The following is a 24,306-nucleotide window of genomic DNA, read 5'->3' as shown; positions in this document are numbered from 1 at the left end:
TTCTTTCAGTGAGTCTGCTTGTTAACAGCAGGTGTTTATCACTAATGATCAATCATCACTCAATTACTTATCTCATTAACTCATTGAGTGTGGACTCAAATAAGTTAAGGCGGTTTGCTGTGTAGTGAGTCTGAAAGCCTTGATTAGCTTTTCAGGAGTGTTTAGGCTTCACAGAGTCCAAAACCAACACCACCATTTTTAAACCACCCCAGTTGTTAGAAAATGTATTAACATTGAAATGTTTGCAACTTTAATGATCATGGCTATTGCATTGCAGTTCTTTTTGCAATTCTTTCATTCTCCATTGCTGTTCTTTGAACCCACTCCTAGTCTTCAAGCTTTAACCGAGTCAACAATTTGATCTCACTGTGATCTCACCATGAGCTCCCAGGATACTCATGTTATGGTCACAATGTGAGGTCACAGTGAGCTAAAAGTGAAACCTCACAGCGCACTCACTGTGTGCTCAGTGAGTCTACACACTGTAAAATCACATTTGTAAGACATACTTATAAAAACATGCTAACCAATTGCCTTAAAAAAGTGAAACAGGAATTGTATGTTGTACTGACAAATGCTTAGTTAGTTACTATAGTTCACTTACACAAGAGTTCCACTAACTAAAAAAGAACTGTAGAGAGTACTTGATTTTGTTAGAAGTTAGAGCACCTTTAAAAGCAACGTTTTGATTACCTCTCTTCCTTTGAATACTAACAACTGTGATTTCTTGTTACATCACTGCATCAATAGGAAGAAAATTATATTAATATAAATGAAGTTCCAGTGTCCAACCAATGGGAACGCCGATCACCATAATGGTGAGTTTAAACAAAAATATAAAAAAAAAAAAAAAAGTCATTTTATGTGATATTTTCCCCATTTTTTTCAGTTCTATTGACAATTCAAGATGATGGCAATAATTCCACACTGAGTGCAGAACACAACAGTACAGTGCAAAGGGTTTGCTAAAAAATCCTGTAGTATCCATATTTTTCCATTGTTGAGAAACAGGAAGTAGAATGATATTTGAACTGCCTCCTCTGAATCTCAAATAAGTATAGTTATTAAGAATGATGAAGATATTTAACTTTAATGATGTGTTTTGGGATTGTTATGCTGATGAAACACTGCAAAAATATCGTTCAGAGAAATTTCAGTAGACAAAAAAAAAAAAAAAAAACCTGACAATGTGAACTGTGGAAAATTGTAAGTGATCTAGGAAATTTATACAGCTTTTTACAGCCATAATGTCATTGAAAATATGGTAAGTCAATCCCTCACAGCCTTGCTTTCATACCTGTCATGAAAGCCATCTGAAATTAGACGCAACCACTGCATTTAAAAAAATAATCTATTGGTGGAAAGTGCAGTCATCATCTGATGGTTGAGTATTGAAATATTTGTGTCAGTGGCTTTATAGCTGTTTATATATTTATATAGTGCATTATATCATACATAGCAGCTTTACAGTAAAATAAATAAATTCTGTTTCAAGAATCAGTAGTTTCAAGTATAGTTTCAAAAACAACAATTAAAGTATGAACTGAATATCAAAATAAGATCTGATCAGAGTAAATAACAGATTTTTTTTTTGGGAGGGAAAGTACCCTGACAGAAATATCATGTCAGCCCAGATGTCCACATGTACCAGATATGGGCCACACTATGTTGCTGTCTGGGATAGTCACATCTATGTCTCTTCCATGAAGAATAATTCACACATCCTCACTAGAGGTTACTTCAGTCCTGGTTAACCAGTAAAGACACTACAGCCTTAAACTGCATGGAGGTTAATAACTACTCAGGTTTATTGAAATATTAGCTGTAGTTGTAAGAACATACAAAGTAAAACATGAAGTGGAAACTCTATAAAAAACTTACATTAATACATAATATAACATTTACACTCTGTCACTCATTTGACGCTGCTGTAAATCATTGAAGGCTCTTCCATAGTTTGAACAGTTGATCGCCTAAAAAAGAAACAAATAAACAGGAAGACAATGATGTTACACATACACTCTGTGCTTGTTTAGGTAAGGATGGTTAAATTAGTGCTGGTTAAGTCTTTTCACCTCACGGCAGCATCAGGCTGATGAACTCTTATATTGTCATACTGGTTTTCGTTCTCCTCTGATCTCTTCGTCTCTTTCTTTCTGGGATGTTGGACAGTTGCGTACTGGATCTCCTCAGTATCTCTGGATTCAGGAGTTTTTCCTCTGAATCTCTTTGGAGCGTCATGGGCTGAATCCGGTTCAGAAAGAGGCTCGTCATGGACTGAAGCTCTCTGTGACGCGTCAGAATAGAGATCATTCTGAAATACAAGAAAAGAAGTCATTATTCATTAAGACGTAAATCAGTTTGATCTGAAGTGTAGATTCTCAGTCTAGAGCAGATTATCTTTTCAGATCAGGTGCCACATCAGATCAATATTTCAGAAATATTTCACTGATTCGCACTTGATTGCAGGAGAAGAAAAGGACAGAATATGTATCTAAAGTGAAATAATCACAGTGATGTAAATATACTAATGATTATCAAATTATTATAAAAAAATCTATATTAAAACTGTAAATATATCAGAAATTTGAATGAAGCCATGTAAAAATAAGTTTTTTTTTTCATGTCACACCACCTGAGGGCGCTGTACATACAGTTTGAGAATTACTGGTATAAAGAGAAATATTAGTTTATGAATTTTTATTTTTTATTTTTCCTGGATTGGGTTAATAAAGACTTTGATAATGTTAGTTTCCCATCAGTCTGTCTCTGTACAGTTACATACTGGAAAAAAACAGTTAACGGTGGATCGATTGATTTTCTGCTTCTGTAAAGTTGTGTGTCTAAATGATTTACCTCTTTCACTGTGAGATCTTCAGTTTTATCACTCCTTTGTTTCTTTCTGTTATAATGACAGACATTGACAGTATATGAATGACTATCAAATTAATACAAAATATGTGTAATATAATCAATGACAAATAAGCCATTTCCTTCCACATTAAACCAAAAGTGAACTTATAAAATCACTGAAGGGTTTTTTTTTTTAAACTGAGCTACATTATAAAGAGGATGATGATGATGTAGATGATGATGATGATGGTGATGATGATGAATAATCCTCCAGATGTCGCTGCGATCACAATCACATTCCTACCAGCACCATGATGAACTGAAAGAGGAAGATCATCATGATTAACTCTCCGAACTTATGAATGATGTGTAGATGTGAGGTCAGAAAACGCATTCTGATGACGGACGTGATCTCTCGTGCTTTGCTTCAATGAGTGCGAGACATCACTTCTGTTGTCAGAGCACGTTTTTTGACCTCACTAACCTGATGTGCAGGGAACTTGGACATAGTGGTGTATTAGAGGTAAAAAAAATATATAAATACTGTTCGGTTTCTCGCACAAACTGATCGTTTCATGACTTAGGATATCAATGTGTTGTCACAAGCCGCAGGGTTTAATTTGGATTTGTCTGTGAATGTTTTTTTACTCTTATAGATGGAATTCCCATTGACATGCATTATACAACTTACAAACTGCAACGGTTGGAGTTAAAAATCATCATTTGTGTTCTACTGAAGAAACAAAGTGTAACGAATCAACAAGTCACCATGGAAACAAACGCTAGGAAAAAACACGCCCTACTGTTTTTTTTCTTTGTTTGTTTAATGGCTATTTAAATACTTAATAGTGCATATTGCCACCTGTTTGGTGGTTGTGGAATCACTTTTCAATCTTTTCATTTAAAGGTGCCATAAAATGCTTTTTCAAAAGATGTAATATAAGTCTAAGGTTTCCCCTGAATGTGTCTGTGAAGTTTCAGCTTAAAATACCCCATATATTTTTTTTTAATTAATTTTTTGAACTGCCTACTTTGGGGCATTTTTAAATATGCGTCGATTCAGCGTGCTTTCCCTTTAAATGCTCGTCCTCCCCTCCCCAAGCTCGCAGCTCTATAATACATTGCATAAACAAAGTTCACACAGCTAATATAAGCCTCAAAATGGATCTTTACAAAGTGTTCGTCATGCAGCATATCAGATCATGTAAGTATAGTATTTATTTGAATGTTTACATTTGATTCTGAATGAGTTTGATAGAGCTCTGTGGCTAAAATTACACACTGTTGGAGAGATTTATAAAAGAATGAAGTTGTGTTTATGAATTATACAGACTGCAAGTATCACAGACACGCCAGGCTCCAGCACCCACCAATCACAGCGCACACCTTCCCCTGAGTACTGATCACGAACACCTGCACCTCATCACCACACCAATCAGCACTCACATAAAAGACACTCACACACTCTGTCACATTGTCCGGCCTCGTTCGCATCAAGGATCTTACCTCCATGCTTACCTCAAGGACTCCCTTTGCTACTTACCTGTCTCCTGTGTCTCCGAGCTTCCTCCTGTGTTCTAAGTCTGTGTGTGAGTGTCGTCCGTCATCCTTGTCTCCTATCTGCTACCGCTATTCTCCAGCATCCAACCTGCAAACCACTAAAGACAGTATTACCATTCATTCTATCATCATTCATTTATACAACCACTGCCAACTCACCTGTTATTGCTGTTGTGTTACTTGTGTCCAATAAACAACCTGAACTGTGATCTTCTGTCTCCGACTGGTACATATTATAACAGAAGACCGGACCTAAACAGTGGGACACAGTGAGCCACCCTGATCCATTCCAGGACTTGGTCGATGCTTACCGTCACACATTCATTCTGGAAAAGCTCTCCAGTGGGCCGATTCCATTTGGTCCCAAAATACCTGTACAATACCAAATCCATGCAAGTGGAATCTACTTGTCTGACCCCTGCTGAACGGCAGAGAAGGCTGACCCAGAACTTATGTTTATATTGTGGCTCTCCTGGGCATGTAATCTCTGAATGCCCAACACGTCCTCCTCGTCCCATGGTGAGTGCCATCATCTCTACTCTCCAGACTATGAAACCACTCACCACTACTGTCACACTTACTGTTGCTGATGTTCCCATTCCAGTATCCGCACTCCTCGATTTTGGGTCAGCAGGAAACTGGCCCTCTGCCATTAGCTCGGCCTCAAGACCAAGAACACGCCGTCTACCTACCAGATCCACTCAATAACCAGCAAACCTGTGAGTAGAAGATATGTCAGTTGAAGTATTGGACCACTACAACTCCAAATCAGATTACTTCATGTGGAGAACATCCATCTGCTGGTTCTGGAGGGATCCACTGCTGACGTGATTCTAGGGTGCCTGTAGTTGGAGCAGCACAATCCAGTCCTCTCCTGGAAGACGGGAGGGGGCGACACCTGTTTTCCAAACTGTTTCTCTGCACTGCCAGTTCCACGACCTCCAAGTTCCAAACCTCTCCCTGTCCATCCATCCATCTACTTCCCCTGCTGCTTCCAGCTTCTTCTTCGTGGCGAAAAAGGACGGAGACTTGTGGCCATGCATTGACTACCGGGCATTAAACGCCATAACCGTCAAATTCAGGCACCCCCTTCCTCTCGTCCCAGTGGCCCTGGAACATCTCCGTGGTGCCACTGTGTTCACCAAGTTGGACCTCGGCAGTGCGTAGAACCTCATCCAGATACGCGAGTGGAAGACCCACCAGCCATTATGAATACCTTGTGATGCCGTACAGCCTGGTCAACACCCCCTCCATATTCCAGCACTTCATCCATGAGGTGCTCCGGGAGTTTCTCCACAAACGTGCTGGTCTAGATCGACGATATCCTAATTTACTCCCGGAGCATGGCCGACCATCGCCGTCACGTTGCGGAGGTCCTGCAACGCCTGAGAGAATTCCAGCTCTTCATCATAGCCAAGAAATTATCATTCCACCAGTCATCAGTACAATTTCTTGGATACAACATCGACCACAGTGGCATCTGGATGGACGTGGGGAAGGTGGAAGCCCACACCACACCCACTACAGTTAAAGAACTCTACGTTTCCTCGGCTTCGCCAACTTCTACAGATGGTTCATCCAAAACTACAGCTCCATCACCAGGCCGCTCACAAGCCTCCTCCGGAACAAACCCAAGTCTCTGTCCTGGACTCCAGCTGCCACAGAAGCATTCGACATCCTCAAAAGGGCCTTCACCACCACTCCTCTCCTGGTCCATCCCGATCCAGATAAGTCCTTCATCATGGAGGTGGACGCCTCCACCACAGGAGTAGGAGTGTTCCTGTCACAGCAGCATGGGAACCCGAGCCGCCTCCACCCATGCGCCTTCTTCCCCCGCAAGCTCAACCCGGTAGAGGTGTACTACGACATCGGCAACCAAGAACTATTCGCTGTCAAATTGTCCCTCGAGGAGTGGAGGCATTGGCTGGAGGGAGCCAGACATCCCTTCCTGGTTCTTACAGACCATAAAAACCTTGAGTATCTTTGAGCTGCTAAAAGACTCAACCCCAGACAAGCACGTTGAGCATTATTCTTCACACGCTTTAAAGCTGCAGTAGGTAACTTTTGTAAAAATTATTTTTTACATATTTGTTAAACCTGTCATTATGTCCTGACAGTAGAATATGAGACAGATAATCTGTGAAAAAATCAAGCTCCTCTGGCTCCTCCCAGTGGTCCTATTGCCATTTGCAGAAATACACCGCTCCCGGTAAGAACCAACCAATCAGAGTCAGGAGGAGTGTCTTAGCAGTGTCAATCAAGCTCGCGTGCGCGCTGATCACACCCCTGTCATGCAGAGCGCCAGCGCAGGCGTTCAAATTCAAGATTACCGGTGTGCTGCAGCTTTGCTTATGGTGGAAAAACAGTCCAAACTGCCAGTTCCTCAAGTGGCACCTGTTCATAAAGTAAAGACAGGTAAACGGAAAAAGACAAATGACGATGATAAAAAAGCCAAAAAGAAAGAATTAGATAGAGAAATAAAACGAGGGTAAGTATCGGAGCGGCTTTTCCGAGGTGGAGGGAGCTACATGTCCTGAAAGGATTAAAAACCGATGCAGAGTTTTCTGCTTGACAAGTAAGTATCCCTGCTTGATTTGTTTCATTTTTTAAGAACTACACAACTAAGATAATTTCAAAACAGGCCTGCCTGTCCCCTGCCTGATGCTTCCTCCTCTCCCCGCCCGGTGACTCCTCTTAGTCGCTGTGGGTGTGAATTCCTCGTCGGAGCCCATTGACTCTGTGTCAAAACTCTAGCCGCATAACATACCGATAAAATGTCACGCACTGTGCAAAGCAACTATTAAAAGCTGCTAATTCACTGGCTTGTCATGTTGCTGAAATAATGTACTAGCAAACCTTATTTAGCATTACATATCGACAGAATAATTACTTGCATACTGTAACGTTAGTTACCGTTATATTATCTTACTAGCTATTTATTACTTATATAAATAGTGCAACGTCATATAGTTACATTACATGTATTGCAAAATACGTAATGTTTTGAGGACCAAGTTTGTAGTCAAAGTATGGGCTGGCCATTGTCAATGTATTGTACAATGTATTGATGATGTTTCGTCTGTACCAGTGAATGTGCTATAACTGTTTATCCGCCTAGCCTGCGTGTTCACGGCAGGCTCCGTTGTGATGGGGGAGGAGCTGTGGAGGGAGGGCTGTAGCGCAGCATAGAGCAAGGGGGAGTGACCTGTGAGTTGTGCTTGTTCAAATTTTCAGGCTAAGTCAACGTTTTCTAAAAACTCCCTACTGCAGCTTTAACTTCACCATCTCTTACCGACCCGGATCCAGGAACGTAAAGGCAGACGCCTTATCACGCCTCCATGCTACAGAAGAAAATACTGAAGAACCTGAATCCATTCTCCCTGAGCAGATCATAGTCAGCCCCATCACCTGGTCGGCTGAGACTCTTTCCTCCTCCAATGCCTCCACCAACACTCCGCCGGGTTGTCCACCGGGCTTGCAGTACATCACTAGGGCACGGCGCACTCCACTGATTCACTCTGCCCACTCTTCACTTGGCACTGGCCACCTGGGGGTCAATGAAACCCTCTCGCTGCTGAAAGAGCAGCCGATGTCAGAAGGTACGTGCAGGGATGCAAGGAATGCGCCATCTCGAAGAGCCCACGCCATCTACCATCCGGCAACCTTCTTCCTCTGCCAGTTCCTAATCGACCCTGGTCACACCTAGGAGTTGATTTTGTCATTGACCTCCCAGTCTCCAATAGATGTACCTGCATACTGGTTGTGGTGGACAGGTTCTCTAAATCCCTGCTATGTAAACCACTGAGATCATGTTCAGCCACGTGTTCCAATACTTCGGTATCCCCGAAGACATCGTGTCGGATAGAGGACCACAGTTCATCTCCCGAGTGTGGAAAGCATTCTTATCACTCCTAGATGTGACCTTCAGCCTCTCGTCGGGATACCATCCACAGTCGAACGGACAGACGGAACAGAAGATCCAAGAGATCGGTCGCTTCCTCCGTTCTGTCATGGCCACCAGGACTCTTGGAACCAGTACCTGGGTTGGGCCGAATACGCGCAGAACTCCATACTCCAGCCATCCACCGGTCTAACACCATTCCAGTGCATACTCGGCTACCAACCCCCACTGTTCCCCTGGACCGGGGAACCATCGGACATACCATCTGTGGATTACTGGTTCCGAGAGAGCGAGAGGGTCTGGGACTCAGCCCATCACCAACTACAGCGTGCTCTCCATAGGCGCAGAATGAGAGCAGACCTTCGTCGCTCTGAAGCTCCTGCATACCAACCGGGACAGAAGGTCTGGCTATCCACCAGGGACATCCAACTGCGCCTACCATGCCGTAAGCTGAGTCCCAGGTTCATTGGCCAATTCACCATCTTAGAACAGATCAACCCAGTCACCTACAAACTCCAGCTACCACCTGAGTATCGCATTCACCCCACATTCCATGTGTCACACCTAAAACTTCACCACCATTCTGTTCCTCTCTCCACAGAGACTGATGTGACTGAAGCCGAGCCCCCCTTCCACTCATACTGGACGACGGAGCTGCATACGAGGTGTGACAGATCTTGGACTCCCAGTGCCGTGGTGGTCAGCTCGAGTATCTCGTGGACTGGGAGGGTTACGGCCCTGAGGAACATTCATGGATTCCACGTAACGACATTCTTGATCCCAACCTGTTGGACACCTTCCACGCTGCTCATCCCAACAGACCTTCCCCTCGTGGAAGAGGAAGACCACCATGACGTCGGGTTTTATTTACATTGCATGCATGTTGAGGAGTAGTTTAACACTCTGAGGTCTGAAAACGCGCCGGCGCATTTCGCAGGTTTTTTTCACATTGCAGCAAAACAGACTTAAAATACTCCGTCATTTTTTGTCATAGAGACATAAGTAATATATCAATTGAAACTATAGAATATCTTCTTTTATTTGTATACACTCAAGTAAAAACACAATGTTGTGCTTTTTGTAAAATAAAGAAAACTAACATGATGCGTGATTTCTCCTCTCCCTCTGAACGAAGTCCAAACTGATAGTTCTCAGAAAATGAACTGTAACTTAGTGAATACTAATCACAGAAAAATTAAACTTTAAGATGTCAGGTTTTAAAACGTGTAAGTCAAATCGTCGAAAACAAACCTTCTGTATTTATGTAATCTGTATGAAAAGAGAGCCATGTCAGAAGTCCGTGATTATCCGCTAATGCGGCCACGCCCACGGAGCCAGCGCTATTCAGACGCAAATTCAGAGGCAATAAATGCATTCATCGTCTCAAGCGTGTATTTATTGTCTTGAAAAGTGTTTATCTGGATGTAAAAGTCATGGTTAGCGAGCTCTAGAAGACATGCAGTTAGTTCCTGTTTTCTTTTCTTCTATAGATGAATTTTAGATGTGTTTTTGTTTCTTTAGCGCCCTCCGGCTGCAGTATGTATTGGAAACTCCATTCATGGAATAGCCTCTTCTTCTTTTAGATGAATTTGTGGACTAAAAATGCACAGAGCGCCCTCCGACTTTAAGGATGAATTGAAAACACCAGCGCTCATAGTAATGACAATGAATATAGAATAAATAACTCCTCTGTATAGAAAATTGACATACGCATATGAGAATCCAATATTTCTCCAAATGTGCATGCTTTTAAACTAAAAGCCTATATTCAGACTCTTTGCATCACAGAAATACATTATATTTTAAAGTATAATATAAAACCATTACTTTATATTGTAATAATATTTTTCTGTATGTTTCATATATCATAATGAGCTTGAGACATCACAGAAGGTTTTTTTTCACAGCCTACCTGACTGAAATGCCTCATTAAAGCAGAACTAAGTAACTTTTTTTACCTTCATAAATAGTTTTCTAAGTCCTTACAATGGTTAATTGATTTGTAGTGGTGTGTTTAAGGCGTGCACTAGCCCCCTCTGGCACGTCTACGTCAGAATACAGCACTTGCAACTTGAGCTGCACCGACCCGAAACAATCTCACCTCATGATCACGTTCACGCGAGAGTGACAAAATGCTTTACGGTAATTCAAAAACAATGTATATATTATGTCTTTATAAGACAATTTAAAAAATTACCCACCTCCATCGAGTGTACTGTATTTGCAAATTACCCACCTCCTCTTTCTTGTACTGTATTTGCAAAACTACTGTGCTGGTGAGCGTTGTAGTCCAGAGCTGCGCTTGGAGTATTTATGACAGTGTCACTGAAGAAAACTGTAGGGGGAGCTTCGCGAATCTTGCTTAGTTCTGCTTTAATATGAAAGTCATTTCAGCTCATTACTATCCAATTCTTTTGTCTTCTCAGGTGAGAATGGCCCATTTTCAGTGTTGATTCACGCCTCCACGCATACTGTGTTTCTTGGCAAAAAGTGTCTTCTAAAAACTAAATCAATATATTGTTTTATATGAAGGAGTAGGCAGCATAATTTTTACATAATTTTGAAGCAAAATTCTAGTTTACAACCTCCAATACCCCAAAGTCTTGTGAACACAGATTTATTATACTTTTTTTGGCCTTATTTCAGTGACTTAAGTTTTTTGTGTTTTCAATAACCACGCATAAATGTTATTCCTTCAAAAACACAAACATGTACATACATGTTCCTCACATATTATTGTAGCCTACTTTGTGCTGAATACAGTGTAATGACACTTTTGTCATTAATATGTTTATGAACAACTGAAAAAAGCACAAATGTCAGGGCATGTCAAAACTTCTCCAGGCCCCAAATCAGCCTCAGACTCCAGAGGGTTAAATGACAGAAACAGAGGATGACCTTTTACAACCAAAGTGCTATAATTTTTATTATTAAATATTAACTGTGCTAAATATAAGGCAGTCCCAGACTGGCCATTGCGAGTGGCTGGAAAAAGTGAAATCCCGGTGACTTGGCTGTTTTAGCACAATCTCCAGCTTGTTTGTATTTACTTATTCGCTATTACTTTATTTTATTAATATACATTATGCCCTTGGTCAAGGGGTGCATTTTACTTGGTAGGCTTCAGTACAACCACGAGATCCCAGTTCATTTTCAGTGGGATAGGCAGCAGACAGAGGGCAGCTCGAGCATCAGCACTTAATGTCATGAAAGATTAAAATGCTACCAAGCGAAAATAAAAAAATAAAAAAATAAAAAATGAGCATAATTTAGTTAAGTTTTTAATTTAAGTTTTAAGCTCTTGTTTGTAATACAATAGTTGTACAGTAAAAATGCAGATGTTTTCTTTAGCAGGCATTGTTCATTACCACGGCAACCGCTTGAGCTTCTGCACTTCACACGCTTCTCATTCGCTTAAAATGCCCTTAAATCTAGTACAGTTATTAACTCTGTTCATTACAGCTGGACAATGTGCAAAAACAGCCAGGCTACCGGGATTTCAGTTTTCAGCTGTCGCCATGGCCAGTCCGACACTGCCTTATATTTAGCACAGATACTATATTAATAATAAAAATGATAGCACTTTAGTTGTAAAAGGTCATCCTCTGTGTTCAGTCAGTCTTTTAAACTACTCCTCAACATGCATGCAGTGTAAATAAAACAGTTACATCAATTAAATGATAGTAGTCTGCGGCCACACCCCCATGCTAATGGTACAGCCCATGGCGCAAATTACAAAACAGAAAATCGGTTAGATTTCATTTATTCAAATGATTGTTTCTAAAGTCATAATTTAGCAAAAGTATCTATTAAAGAAGTACAAGAAAAACAAGAAAAATGAACGTCTGGTTTAAATTTTTCATTTTTGTATTTGCATTGTATGGTCTGAAAATTGAATTGTGAAGCGTTACACGGACCAGTGCTGTACCTGCCAGTGATGAGGAGATTGTGAATAAAAAAGGACATATCAGCTTGTCAGTGTGGCAGTTTCATGGTTTCCTTATGACTTACAGTTGATCTACTTCAAAGTTCGTCTTTAGAGAGCAGTTGTCATGTAGGTATAAACAGCTGCACAGTTTTCAACCACACACACAGTATCTTTATTTCTGCGTCACAAATATTCAAATGATCACAGAAATACTGAGATAAAAGCTCATAGTTCAGATATAAGCACTAATGTTTATGTTATCGATCAAAACTGAGCAAATCAGCTTCTGAAAGTAACTTGGCCCTGAAAATGACGCATTTATCAATTACATTGTTTCACCACCAGGTGGAGACATGTTAGTGTAAAAAATGTATTTGAATCTTCATTCAACAGATTCTTTCAAATACACTGATTCATCCAGTAATGAAACAGGAGAATTTATGAGTGAGTCATTGAATCATACATCCAAATGGATTTTAAAATATAATTAATTGCAATAAATAAAAAAATTTAAATTAATATTTAAAATTAATATTTTGTCGGAACCTCTAGTAATAAATTGCGTTATTTTGTTTAGTTGTTATTCAGAATCTTGATCTTAGTTTGACAAAACAAAAAGGTTTCTCAATTTATCCAGAAACGCTTATTTATTTAATCTTCATATAAAATATGAAGTTGTTTGCCTTAATTAAAAATGCATTGGTTAAATTCAAACTTTTATTTTCTACTGTCCTTTTTTTTGAAAAAAGTTTATTAAATTTTTTTTTCAATAATTATCGATACCGATCAATATGAAACATTATATCATGATACATTTTTTAGCTGTATCGCCCAGCCCTAATAGAACCCATTATAATGTGTGATTATTTCTACACTGGATGCGGCGCTGAAGACAGCTTCCAGAATCTTCCAGTTCAATGCTGGATTTGCACAAAGGCTTTTACTGAAAGAAGCAGTTCCCACTTTAAAAGCAGAAGCTGCTGTTTATTGGCTTCAAATTGTAAGGACGTTTTATTGTTTGTACATGTCTTTTAAACGTATAGTTCTGTCACTATTTTTTGGTTGCATCAAGGATGTAAACAAAGACCAACTCGTTTTTGCTTCGCTAGCCAGTTAGCTAAATTCAAACTTCTATGTTCATAGACAGTTGTTCATGCTATAAATTAAACGTTACCTTTACAAAAATGCTACTACTCAGGCATGTATTTGGCTACAGTAAAGCTTTAATCAGGATAAAACTGTATATTGAAAGCTAACAAACAGCAGTGACAGCATATCTAAACACTTTGACACAAATAAAAAATGAAATATAATTCATAAACGTCCTTTAAAAGCCACAATTGCAGAGATTCTGCTTGACCCTCTTCATCTGGGTCTGATTCGGCTCAATTTGATACAGCAATATAGATGCCATTATTTACATTTCCACTGAAGCAACAAATGGTAAGGGGCGTGGTGTTTCTGGACGCTTCAGCGAATCACAATACACTGGGCCAGCTAACCACTCTGAGCACACTGCGTATTTTCGGAGGGAGTGGCTTCATAGAACCAGGGAGTCAAACGAGCCGTTTAAAGGGGCTCTATGTACGTTTTTGACTGTATTAAACCAAAAAAAATACAATAATATGTTTGCAGATATTAATTATACATGCTCAGTTCACATACTCGTTTCTCTGGAAACCATTGCTATAGCCAGTTATTTTACTTTGAAATTTGCATTCTGTGTCGGAATTTCTGTTTTTGTTTCGGTCTGTGCAAGACCACGTGTCAATTTACCCAATAGTATTTTGCCACCCCGGGTTGCCAGTTGGCGGAAAACACATGCAGCAAATTGCAGCCATGGAAGCCAGCGAACAAACTGGGTCAGAGATTCTACCTGATCTAAAAAGCCTCAGCATCCATCTAAAAATCTCTATAAATGGGAGCATATTAAACCAGTAATAAATGGGAGCATATTATATCAACTCATCATAAATCAATAAATCAACAAATTATAGTTTGTAAGTCTCCTTGCCTTCCAATGTCGCTCCCGTCATGTGTCTTCCAACTGGCATTCTTACATAGAGACCCTTTAACTGAAATTGGAAACAGAGGTGTAGGATAAAGGTAAAATATATGAAAAATACAGTGTTTTTTTTTTTTTTTTAAATTAAGCATTAAGACATGTTAACCTGCGCCCCAAAAACACAATCAAGCCTAGAAAAAAAAACACTGAATTGCATGCCATTTATCAACACAAAGTTTTGTTTGGCAATTGTTAATAAAGAGTCTTCCGTGCAGTCACAACATGTCTGTCTTTTATTTCTTACTTTTAACATGTGTTAGCTTTCTTCTCTTTATCTTAACTGTATGGTACTCTACACACAACTTAACATAGTGCCATCTAGTGGTTTTCTTAAGTAACAACAATCAAATATCATCACACACAAGCCATCCAGCATTTAAAGCGGAACTCAGTAAGATTTGCGAAGCTCCCCCTACAGGTTCCTTCAGTGAATCACACTGTCGTAAATACTCCAAGCGCAGCTTTGGACTACAACAACTACAACGCTCACCAGCACAGTAGTTTTGCAAATACAGTACAAGAAATCTCGATGGAGGTGGGTAATTTTCGAAATTGTCTTATAAAGTCATAATATATAAATAGTTTTTGAATTACCGTAAAGCATTCTGTCACTCTCGCGTGAACATGAACATGAGGCGAGATTGTGTCGGGTCGGCGCAGCTCAACTTGCAAGTGCTGCTTTCTGGCGTAGACGTGCCAGAGGGGGTTAGTGCTCGCCTCAAACACACCACTACAAGCCAATTAACCATCGTAAGGACTTAGAAAACTATTTATGAAGGTAAAAAAGTTACTTAGTTTTGCATTAATATGATATTCTAAAATCATCTTATTATCTTACTGCAGTGCAACTCAAACAAGTGTCTAACAGCAGCCGCCGAGCGAGAGTAACGTAATAACATCATTTTCAACACACTCAAATGTCTCTAATATGATAAATAGAGCTGTGTTACCTCATAATCATGACCGGAAAAGTGGAAGCGGCGCCAGCTACTGTGACATAATAAAAGTCCCACTGCTTGTGAGGCGTGTGTTGATCAATCGCTCCAGCTCCTCGTTCAGCTCCACAACACTCGCTCCTGCTCTGCTTCATACTACAGTAACGTTAATAATCATGAACATGATTTCTTCATGAGTCCTATCCCTATTCTTTTGCAACATCCGTTGAGGTGAAGACCACATGTCCCAAGTACTTTTTCAGATTTTTTGTTCTTTGCTCAAACTTGGTACCTTTGTTTTGAATAGGCCTCTAGCGACCTCTAGCAGACGGAAATCCTACATACTGCAAAAAAAAAAAAAAACTTCTACAAACAACTTGTATAAATAATTTGAGAACATTATTAAAGATAACGTCGAACAAAGACTCTGTTAACATTACTGGAAGAACGTTTGTTCATAACTTTGAGAGAACCTTGACAGAACGTTAGACAAATTGTCAGGGTTCTGTCACTTCAGTCTTGCTTATTTCTTGGTTTTGTGACAGAGCTCTGACACTCCCGTTCTTGTCGTGTTTTTGTGTGAGCGTACGGTCTCGAGGGTTCTCGGGGCTGTGCGCTCTCTTGTCTGCGTGCCTTGTTTCATGTTGGGAGCGTGGCGTTCGGATCCCGGCACTCGTGTCTAGTTTGGTTTCGGTTTCGTGTCGGGATTCGGACCCCATTCGCTCCCAGTCCTGTCTTTGTTGTGAGCGCACGGTTGAGTGTTCTTTCACTTGCCGTGCGTTCTTGTCTCCTGTTTTGTCTCTTGTATTGTCATGTTGTGTAGCACGCGGATATTTCCACCTGCCGCGTGCTTTCATGTTGTTTTTGTCTTGTGTTGTGTAGCACGCAGTCTGTGTTTCACGGGCTGCGTGCTCTCATGTTGTCTTGTTTTGTGTGAACACGTGGCTTATGAGTTTTCATAGTCACGTGTTCATGTCTCGTCTTGTGATTTGTCTTCATTGGCCATGTGCTTGTGTCTTTGTTTTGTTTGATGTGAGCACATGGCTTGTCATGTTTCTTTGTGCCATGTGCTCTCATGTCTATTGTCTTGACCCCACCCACATTGTTACCTCATTATTGGTTGATTTGCCCCACCTGTCCTCCCTCGTTACCTGCCTTGTTTGCTCTCCTATTTATTCTCCTTGTGTTTGCAGTCCTGTGTTGGTTCGTCGTCGTTTATTCCCTCATGTTTTTCCTCCAAGTCAAGTCAGTCAAGTCCAAGTCAAGTGTTTTGTCTGTTTTCCCCCTCGGGGTAGTTTTTGTTGTTTTGTTTCTTTTTATTATTAATAAAAAGCCCTTCCTTCCCTGCATTTGAGTCCTCGCTCCTTCCTACCTGACACAAATAGATAGATAGATAGCTTTTATTGTCCCTTAACGGGAAATTTGTTTTCACAGACTGTCATACAGTACACATAACTGGCATACAAAACAAAAAAAAAAAAAAAAAAAAACATATTTACACAAAAACAACTACACAAAAGCACAAAAAGGTAGAGATTAGGTAAAAGGTAAAGTTATGAGAACTTGCATTGTTAGCTGGGAGACTGTTAAAGTGACACTGAAGCAGAGCTTATTCTGAGGATTTTGTTGTGCAGTTCACACTCAAATTGACCACATTTGAAATAATAATGATAATAATAATGTGAACAACTACACAAAGCATCTGAGCAATAAATCAAAACTGAGCACTAAGTGTTGCAGTGTGAGTGTAGAGACACACATGATCTGAATCTGTTTTTGTGTTTGTTTGTTTGTTTGTTTTGCTTTTCAAACAACATAAATTCATACTCACACATGACATTGAGCTGAACAGCAGGAGAGATGTGATTGTGTCCGTGTACAGCACAGCTATATCTGCCTGCATCCTCTCTTCTGACTGACTGCAGCAGGAGTTCATTGTTTCTGTCTCTTCTCTCAGTTAATGGCTGTGAGTTTCTGTACCAGATGAATGTTGCTCTGTCAGTCAGAGTGCAGCTGCTTTTACATGTCAGACGGACTGAATCTCCCTCTGTCACTCTCTCAGGAGACTCCACCTGAAGATCTGAACACAACACACACATTATATCTAGTGCTGCTGTCATACACTGATTATTATTCAACATAATGCACAGAAGAAGAGAGAAACCTCATGAAAGTCACCTGTGACAGTAAGATTCACTCCTGGATCACCAGTCCATTTACCATCATCTTTATCAGTGATGAATCTGAAAAAGTACTTGTGTGAATCCTTCAGTGTCACATGACTCAGTCTGATGGTGCAGTTCTGCTGTTCATCTCCCAGATACTGAAGCCTCTGACTGTATTCAGGGTCCTCAGACAGATCTGGAGGCTTTACAGGGCCTTTGGTCCAGAACACTTTCCTGATCTGATGTTCAGTAGGGTATGTATAAGTGCAGTTCATTATCACTGATGAGTTCTTTAGTGCACAGATGTGTGAAGGACTGTAACTCACACCCCAACCAGCACTAGAAACCCCTGAAACACAGAATTCATCAAACTGTTTTTATCAGTTGGACCATGAAAATATAATTTATTAATATTTGAAATTAGTGTGACTCATTACAGGAAATATAAGCTCATCTTCTCAGAATCTATTGAGTGATAAATGATCTTAATTTACTTAATCTTTTATGGAGGGTGTTTCAGAAAAGCAGAAATAAATGTACAGAGACAGAGGAGTGAAGAGAGAAAAAAGAAATCAGCCAAAAACAACATGATGCACTCTGAAAAAAAATAAATGTATGGAAAATAAGACAATAACAGTTACATCAGACCATGAAAACTTAGAAAAACATATACATCATTTTAATACATGAAAACAATGCCTCATTACAGAAGACAATACAGGCTAATCTTCTTAAAATTTAATAAAGGATCTCAGTGTGAAAGACTTCATCAGCTCTGAAGGAAGGTGTTGCAGAAAAGCAGAAATGAAAAGAGACAGACGTGTGAAAAAGAAATGAGCGACGAACAACATGCTGCTCTATCAAATAATGCAACAAATGACAAATAAATGAGAGTTTTGCAGCTTTTAGTTCATGTTCATTAATTTATGGCCAGAAATATTGATGATCTGCTGCTACACAGCCTAACTTCCTGTTTCAAAAGGAAATACATCAACAAAACAGAAAACTGCTCATTAATCACTCATTATGGCGTCTTTGAAATAAAATTAAATAAAAACAGTGTTTCTAATGTGAATGAAACAGAGACTCACTGTGAATCATGAGCAGAAAGATCAGAGGAAGAGCAGGAGCCATTCTGACCAACATCAGCATCAAATATATCTATAATACAGCATAAATCATCACTCATATACTCATAAACAGTGTCTGTTCATCACTCTAAACAGCTCTTAGTGTTAGTAAGATCTTTGCTCATCTGAAGATTATTAATGCTCAACATCAGTGTGTGTAAATGAACTGATCATTAGATGTTCAGAAGATATTTCTCATGTCAGGAATCATGTGTTATATGAGCTTCATCTATAGAAATAATCATCAGTTTTTATTGAAGTATGAATGTGTTTGTCTTACCGTGTTGAAGCTCATCAGATCAACAGCAACCAAATGACTGACTGTTTTAACTCGAGCACTTTAGCTTCACATTGAAGAACTTTCTGTGGTTAACACTGTTTATTAATTATTATCAGTGCTGGAAATATCAGTGTCCCTCCCTCTACATGAGAACAACATCACTGAACTAAAAATAACTAAAGAAAAATAATGATCTTTTTCTTTAAGTTAATTTAAATACATTCAATATGAAGACATTTAGAGAACAGGACAGAGTAACCAGATGTTCTGCTGGATATTTCACACGTATTATTGTGAAGGTTAGTTGATGTTTTTGCACTCATAAAAAGAGAAACTCTTTGTCCTCTTTGTCTGTCGCCCCCTACTGGACATCTTTCATTGCTGTGTCACGTGATTAATGCTTCTGCACAGCAGTGACGTCCATTAGAGGCAAGCAGGAGATCAGATAGATGATTTACTTACTAAAGTGCAGAACTTAGGCACATATTTTGAAGCCCAGACAAGTTTTAATTACTTAAATGCCAGAGGACGCTGACAGCATAAACTCCTCATTTCTAAATTGACCAATCAGAATTGATATTCAAATGATGCAACGTCCTTCACTTCCGTTAGTAATGCGGCCTGAAGCGAGAAATACAAGAGAAAACATTCAAAAATTATGTAAAGAACAGACTGAAGAAACCAGAGACACAGGAATGGATGAGTTCAGAATTATAATATGAACATATAAAGGAATTTGAACACAGAACAAGATAAAACAAAACAACACTTGAATGATGAATAATTTACAGGTGACTCTCATCAAGGTTGATGTCAGTAGCAGGAGATGGTGACCTCTGGTGGTAGTTGGAGAGTTTGAAAAAATGATATGATCACAAATAAACTGATCACTTATGTAGGAATGACACCCAGTGGTCGAAATAGGTACTGCAGTCCACCCGCCCCGCCCCCTCCTTCAAAGACGCCGGTGGCCAGCTTGAGGACATGCAACAAGAGGGAGCGCAATTGACAATGAAAGCTGAGGAGACTTACACACTGTAAGCTGATGAGTTGATTTATCGTTGTTTTAATGTGCTGTTGTTCATAGAGATTTTTAGATGGATGCAGAGGCTTTTTAGGTGAACTGACCCAGTTTGTTTGCTGGTTTCCATGGCTGCAATACGCTGCGTTTTTCACCAACGGGAAACCTGTGATGTCGAAATACTATTGGATAAACTGGAAGCACACGGTTTCACAGACCAAAACAAAGACAGACATTCCGACACGGAACGCACATTTCAAAGTAGAATATCTGGCTGTAGAATTGTTTTTCTGAGAAACAAGTAGGTGAACTTAGCATGTTTCCTAAATATCTGCAAACATATTGGGGATTTTTATGCTTTATTAAAGTAAAAATCTTACATAGAGCCCCTTTTTAAGGGAAAGTTACAGAAACACAAAAGGCAGAATAACAGAACCTAATTGAGCACTTTGAGACCATATTGTCCTGTGTGAATGTACACAAATATGATTTTGTTCAGGGTAAAATTATCAAATATGATTGAAAAGCAAGTGTTTGTAGATGAAATTCATTTTCAGATTCTTCTTCGTAACATTAACATTAGCTGATCTGGCAACAGTACATCGTTTTCATTTCCAAATATATAAAACAGTGTAAGGCGCCCGCCCAATTGGCCCAACGTTCGGTCTTTTCAGTGTGGTAAAGTAGTTTAACTCCCAGTAAACTTTTATCTGACTCCATTTTATTATGACCTCGAATTTGGTTTAGAATGTCTACTGATTATTGGTCATTTGTATAATAATTTGGCTTTATATTTGATTATTCTATTGAACTTTTTACTCTTATTATACTCGTTCATTCGGTTCTCAGTGTCGCACAGGGTCCTCGCACTGGCCATTCATTAATATGTGGGCCCACGATCACAAACTTGTCAGTCTTGGTCACTAGACAGAGGTAATTGACTATACTAATAGAGTGCCACTCTCATGCTTGCTTTCTCTAAAAGTATTTGGTTTAGTCCCCATAGATCTGTATACACTTGAATTAGAGTAACACTAACTCTAGTCAGAGGTCATAACCACTACTACAGATAAGCCGACCAATATTACTTCTCTTATAGTAGCTTTGGTTTGGTTATGCCATGGTTTCCCACTTACACTTAGCTAGAGTAACATTAAATTAAACAGAGGTAAGGCTCAACCTATTTAGGTTGGTCGATCAACATTGTGTTGTCCTAAACAGAATTCCCTTTTTAGCCTTTACAGTCCAAGTACACTTGAACGAATGCCAAACGTTAGTCGGAGCTCTAAAATCACAGTTAGTGTGCCCTATGCTCCACTCAACTGGACTTTAGTCCGTTACTAACCTGACGCAGATTTGCGGTAACAATGGATACATCGTAATCTACTGAAGTCAATCATTTCAATTGACAATTTATTAGTCAGGTAAACGTATCATGCCAATTACATAATCAATTCAAAGGTGATCAATACAAAACATCAAATGCTCAGAAATAGAGATGCATACCTGACATGAAAAATACACATTGCTTAGGGGTCTCATTTATAAAGCGTGCGTACGCACAAAACGGGGTTGGAAACATGTGTACGCCAGTTCCTGCGCAAAGGTTGTGATCTATAAAAACAAACTTGACGGAAGAATGTGCGCACCTTTAAGCAAACTTTGAGCTGTGCGTACGCACATTCTGGAGACAAAGTGATATGAATTGAGATAATAGATGTGCTACTTTCGATCACTTTTCCAGTGACACGCTGCTTTAATGACAGCGAGGAGCGCTGGGAGCACAATAATTCCTCTTTAAACTAAACTGCAGATGTTATGACAAAATATTTTTTTCGAGAATGACGATCAGTGATACACACTTAACTTCGATATTATGGAAGACACTGCTGGATTCGGTGGTCGAACGGTCCGTTGTCCAGTTTGAATAGGTCCAATAATATCTTACTGTACAACTACAGCTGCAGGAGGTGTTGATGTCGTGTGAAGGATCTTCAAACAGTTACCCCTGTATTTGAAGGATATAATTTGAGGAAAATGGTAAGATTTGCATGTTTTCTTTTTAAAATACTTTGTCAGTGACGCGCCGAGTCAGACAATTGTATTTACACTGCAATAAATAAGTAGTCCGATCTGTTTCCACTAAAAATAGCCTATAAACTTCCTAAAAGATATGTTCACCTTATCAGCAAAACTGCATAAATTTGATTTGAATTGTTTAAAACTATTAAAATACTATCTGGCCAGTGGAAATGATTGAATCAACCTCGAGCCTTTTGCAACATTCCTCTAAATACTCAGACCAACCCCCAATGTGGGGCATGAACTTACAATCAGAATTTGCATTTACTAGGGCCACAGACCTCAGGGGTTCGCACCTTGTTATGGAACAGGAGGTAATTTAGGCCCTGTCCACACGGAGACGCGTTTCAGTGAAACCGCACAAATTTTTTATCGGATAGGCGTTTCGTCCACACGATCCCGGATCCCGGATCCCGGCGTTTTCGAAAGGTGAAACCGGTATTTTTTTAAACCGGGTCCCAGAGTGGAGAAATTTGAAAACGCCGGCTTGGCGTTGTCGTGTGGACGGGGCAATCCGTATATTTTCTGAAACGATGATGTCATCACCCCACGTGTGGACCCTAGTCAGACGTGCTAACACCACAAAACACCCCCAACAACAGCAATAGCAGACTCTACATGCTTGCGTTTGTGCTGCAGAAGCTACTGAACCAAAATAAAGTGTTATTTCTAAGCTTTGCTAAAGTTTGTATTCAGCGTGCAAGGTTTATGCGCATGCTCCAAGTCTTCTTCGCTGCTTTAAGTGCATTTCTGCGGCAGAATTACAGCACCACATAATGGTCTGGCATGTATACTACATCGTTTTGAGTCGTTTCAGTGGTTTCGTGTGGACGCAGATATTTTTTGAGATGAGGAAAAAAAAAGACCGGTTTAGGGTAAGCTCCGGCTTCGTGTGGACGTAGCCTTAGATGAAAGACCCTGGGAAAGAGCCACACCCATGGTTGCAACCAAAGTATTTCTAAAACTCTTAAATCCTTTAATACCTTTGGTTTACTTCCATGTAGACGAGACCATTGTACCAGTTGCACTGAGACATTTCAAATGATACCAATCATGACTGTTAATTCATTTGCATGGACAGAACATTATAAATTGTATATAATCTGAGTGAACTGAGTGATGGGAAGAATGTGTAAAGGGAAGGAAGTGGGGGAGAAGGAGCAAATGCGAAGGAAGGACAGGATGGAAAGAAGCTTTCCCGCAACTTCACGCTGTGGGGTGTGGAGACAAATGGCTGTATGCGTTTGTGCTGTCCATATCTCAGGAGATCAAAGTATTTGTGGATCTGTTGATCTTACACCAGTCATAAGCGTTATGTTTCTCCCCTTCCTCAAGGAAATTAATATTTACACCGATCAGGCATAACATTATGACCACCTTCCTAATTAGGACTCGATTCTAATTTGTTCAAATGATCTAAAAAATTTCAGAGTTAAACATTCCTGAGAAATCAGACAAACCTTTAAAACTCCAGTCCAGCAATCCAATGCTCCTAATCTGAATGGGTAAGTCTGGGTTCAAAGCCAGAGGGGAGTGAATGGATATATTTTGAGGGATATTCAAATGTTTTTTCACATCATTCCAGACCAGTGATGTGTTATAGACAATCATATTGTCAGTAAGAGAATTTATCTGGGATATACTGTTAATAAACCATAGGGAATCTAATCTTCTTGGATGGCAAAATAAAGATTCAAAGTCAATCCACAGGGAATCCTGCCTATTCATAACCCAGCTTGATATAATTTTGATTTGGGCAGCCCAGTAATAAAGCTGGAAATTGGGTAGGGACAGACCTCCAAGACCTCCTTTGGTTTACAAAGTTTAGAAAGACCAACTCTCTGTTGCTTATTATTCCAAATAAAACGAGATATACAAGAATTCAAAGATTTAAAGAAAGATGTAGCTTAGTAGCATGGAAGATTTTGAAAAAGATAGTTTAGTCGGGGAAGTATGTTCATTTTAATGACATTGACTCTCCCAAAAAGGGAAATTGGCAAAGAGGTCCACTTTTCTAAATCTTTTTTAATTTTTTGAATTAAAGGAGAATAATTTGTTTCAAACAAATTATTCAAGACAGGAGAGAGGAAAATGCCCAAATATTTAACACCTTTTTTAGAAACCTCAAAAGGAAATTGTGTTGGAGAATTATGGGAGTAATTGAAAGACATAGAAACAGACTTTTCAATATTAACTTTATAACCCGACACAGTACTAAACGAAGCTAAGGAATTCAGAACTGCAGAAGTCTAGGTCTGCAAATTCTCTAAATATAAAAGGACGTCATCTGCATACAGAGAGATGACTTGTTTTTTCCCGTTAATTATAATTCCGGATATATCAGGATTAGTCCTGATAGACTCTGCCAAAGGTTCAATAAATAATG

The 24,306-nt window shown here is 39.6% G+C and overlaps 1 protein-coding gene across 1 annotated transcript; it reads right to left on the bottom strand.

Annotated features, from left to right (window-relative positions):
* Positions 1 to 1,794: 1,794 nt before the first annotated feature.
* On the bottom strand, positions 1,795 to 5,066 carry LOC137032436 (uncharacterized). The gene is made up of 6 exons (XM_067404198.1): positions 4,725 to 5,066; positions 4,573 to 4,636; positions 3,061 to 3,172; positions 2,857 to 2,902; positions 2,076 to 2,314; positions 1,795 to 1,973 (listed from the first exon to the last, which is right to left on the bottom strand). The coding sequence occupies exons 1-6, from the start codon at positions 5,064 to 5,066 to the stop codon at positions 1,916 to 1,918; spliced, it is 861 nt and encodes a 286-aa protein (XP_067260299.1). The 3' UTR covers positions 1,795 to 1,915.
* Between the last annotated feature and the right edge of the window lie 19,240 nt (positions 5,067 to 24,306).

This window comes from Chanodichthys erythropterus, chromosome 12 (assembly GCF_024489055.1).
Source record: "Chanodichthys erythropterus isolate Z2021 chromosome 12, ASM2448905v1, whole genome shotgun sequence".
NCBI lineage: Eukaryota > Metazoa > Chordata > Actinopteri > Cypriniformes > Xenocyprididae > Chanodichthys > Chanodichthys erythropterus.
This window is presented reverse-complemented; position numbering and strand designations above follow the sequence as displayed.

Coding starts and splice junctions, on each gene's coding strand:
- LOC137032436 (XM_067404198.1), bottom strand. CDS start 5,066: ATGGCAGAGGGCCAGTTTCCTGCTGACCCAAAATCGAGGAGTGCGGAT. Junction 2,315..2,856: donor AAGATCTCACAGTGAAAGAG/GTAAATCATTTA, acceptor CTTGTATTTCAG/AATGATCTCTATTCTGACGC. Junction 1,974..2,075: donor CAGCCTGATGCTGCCGTGAG/GTGAAAAGACTT, acceptor TTTCTTTTTTAG/GCGATCAACTGTTCAAACTA.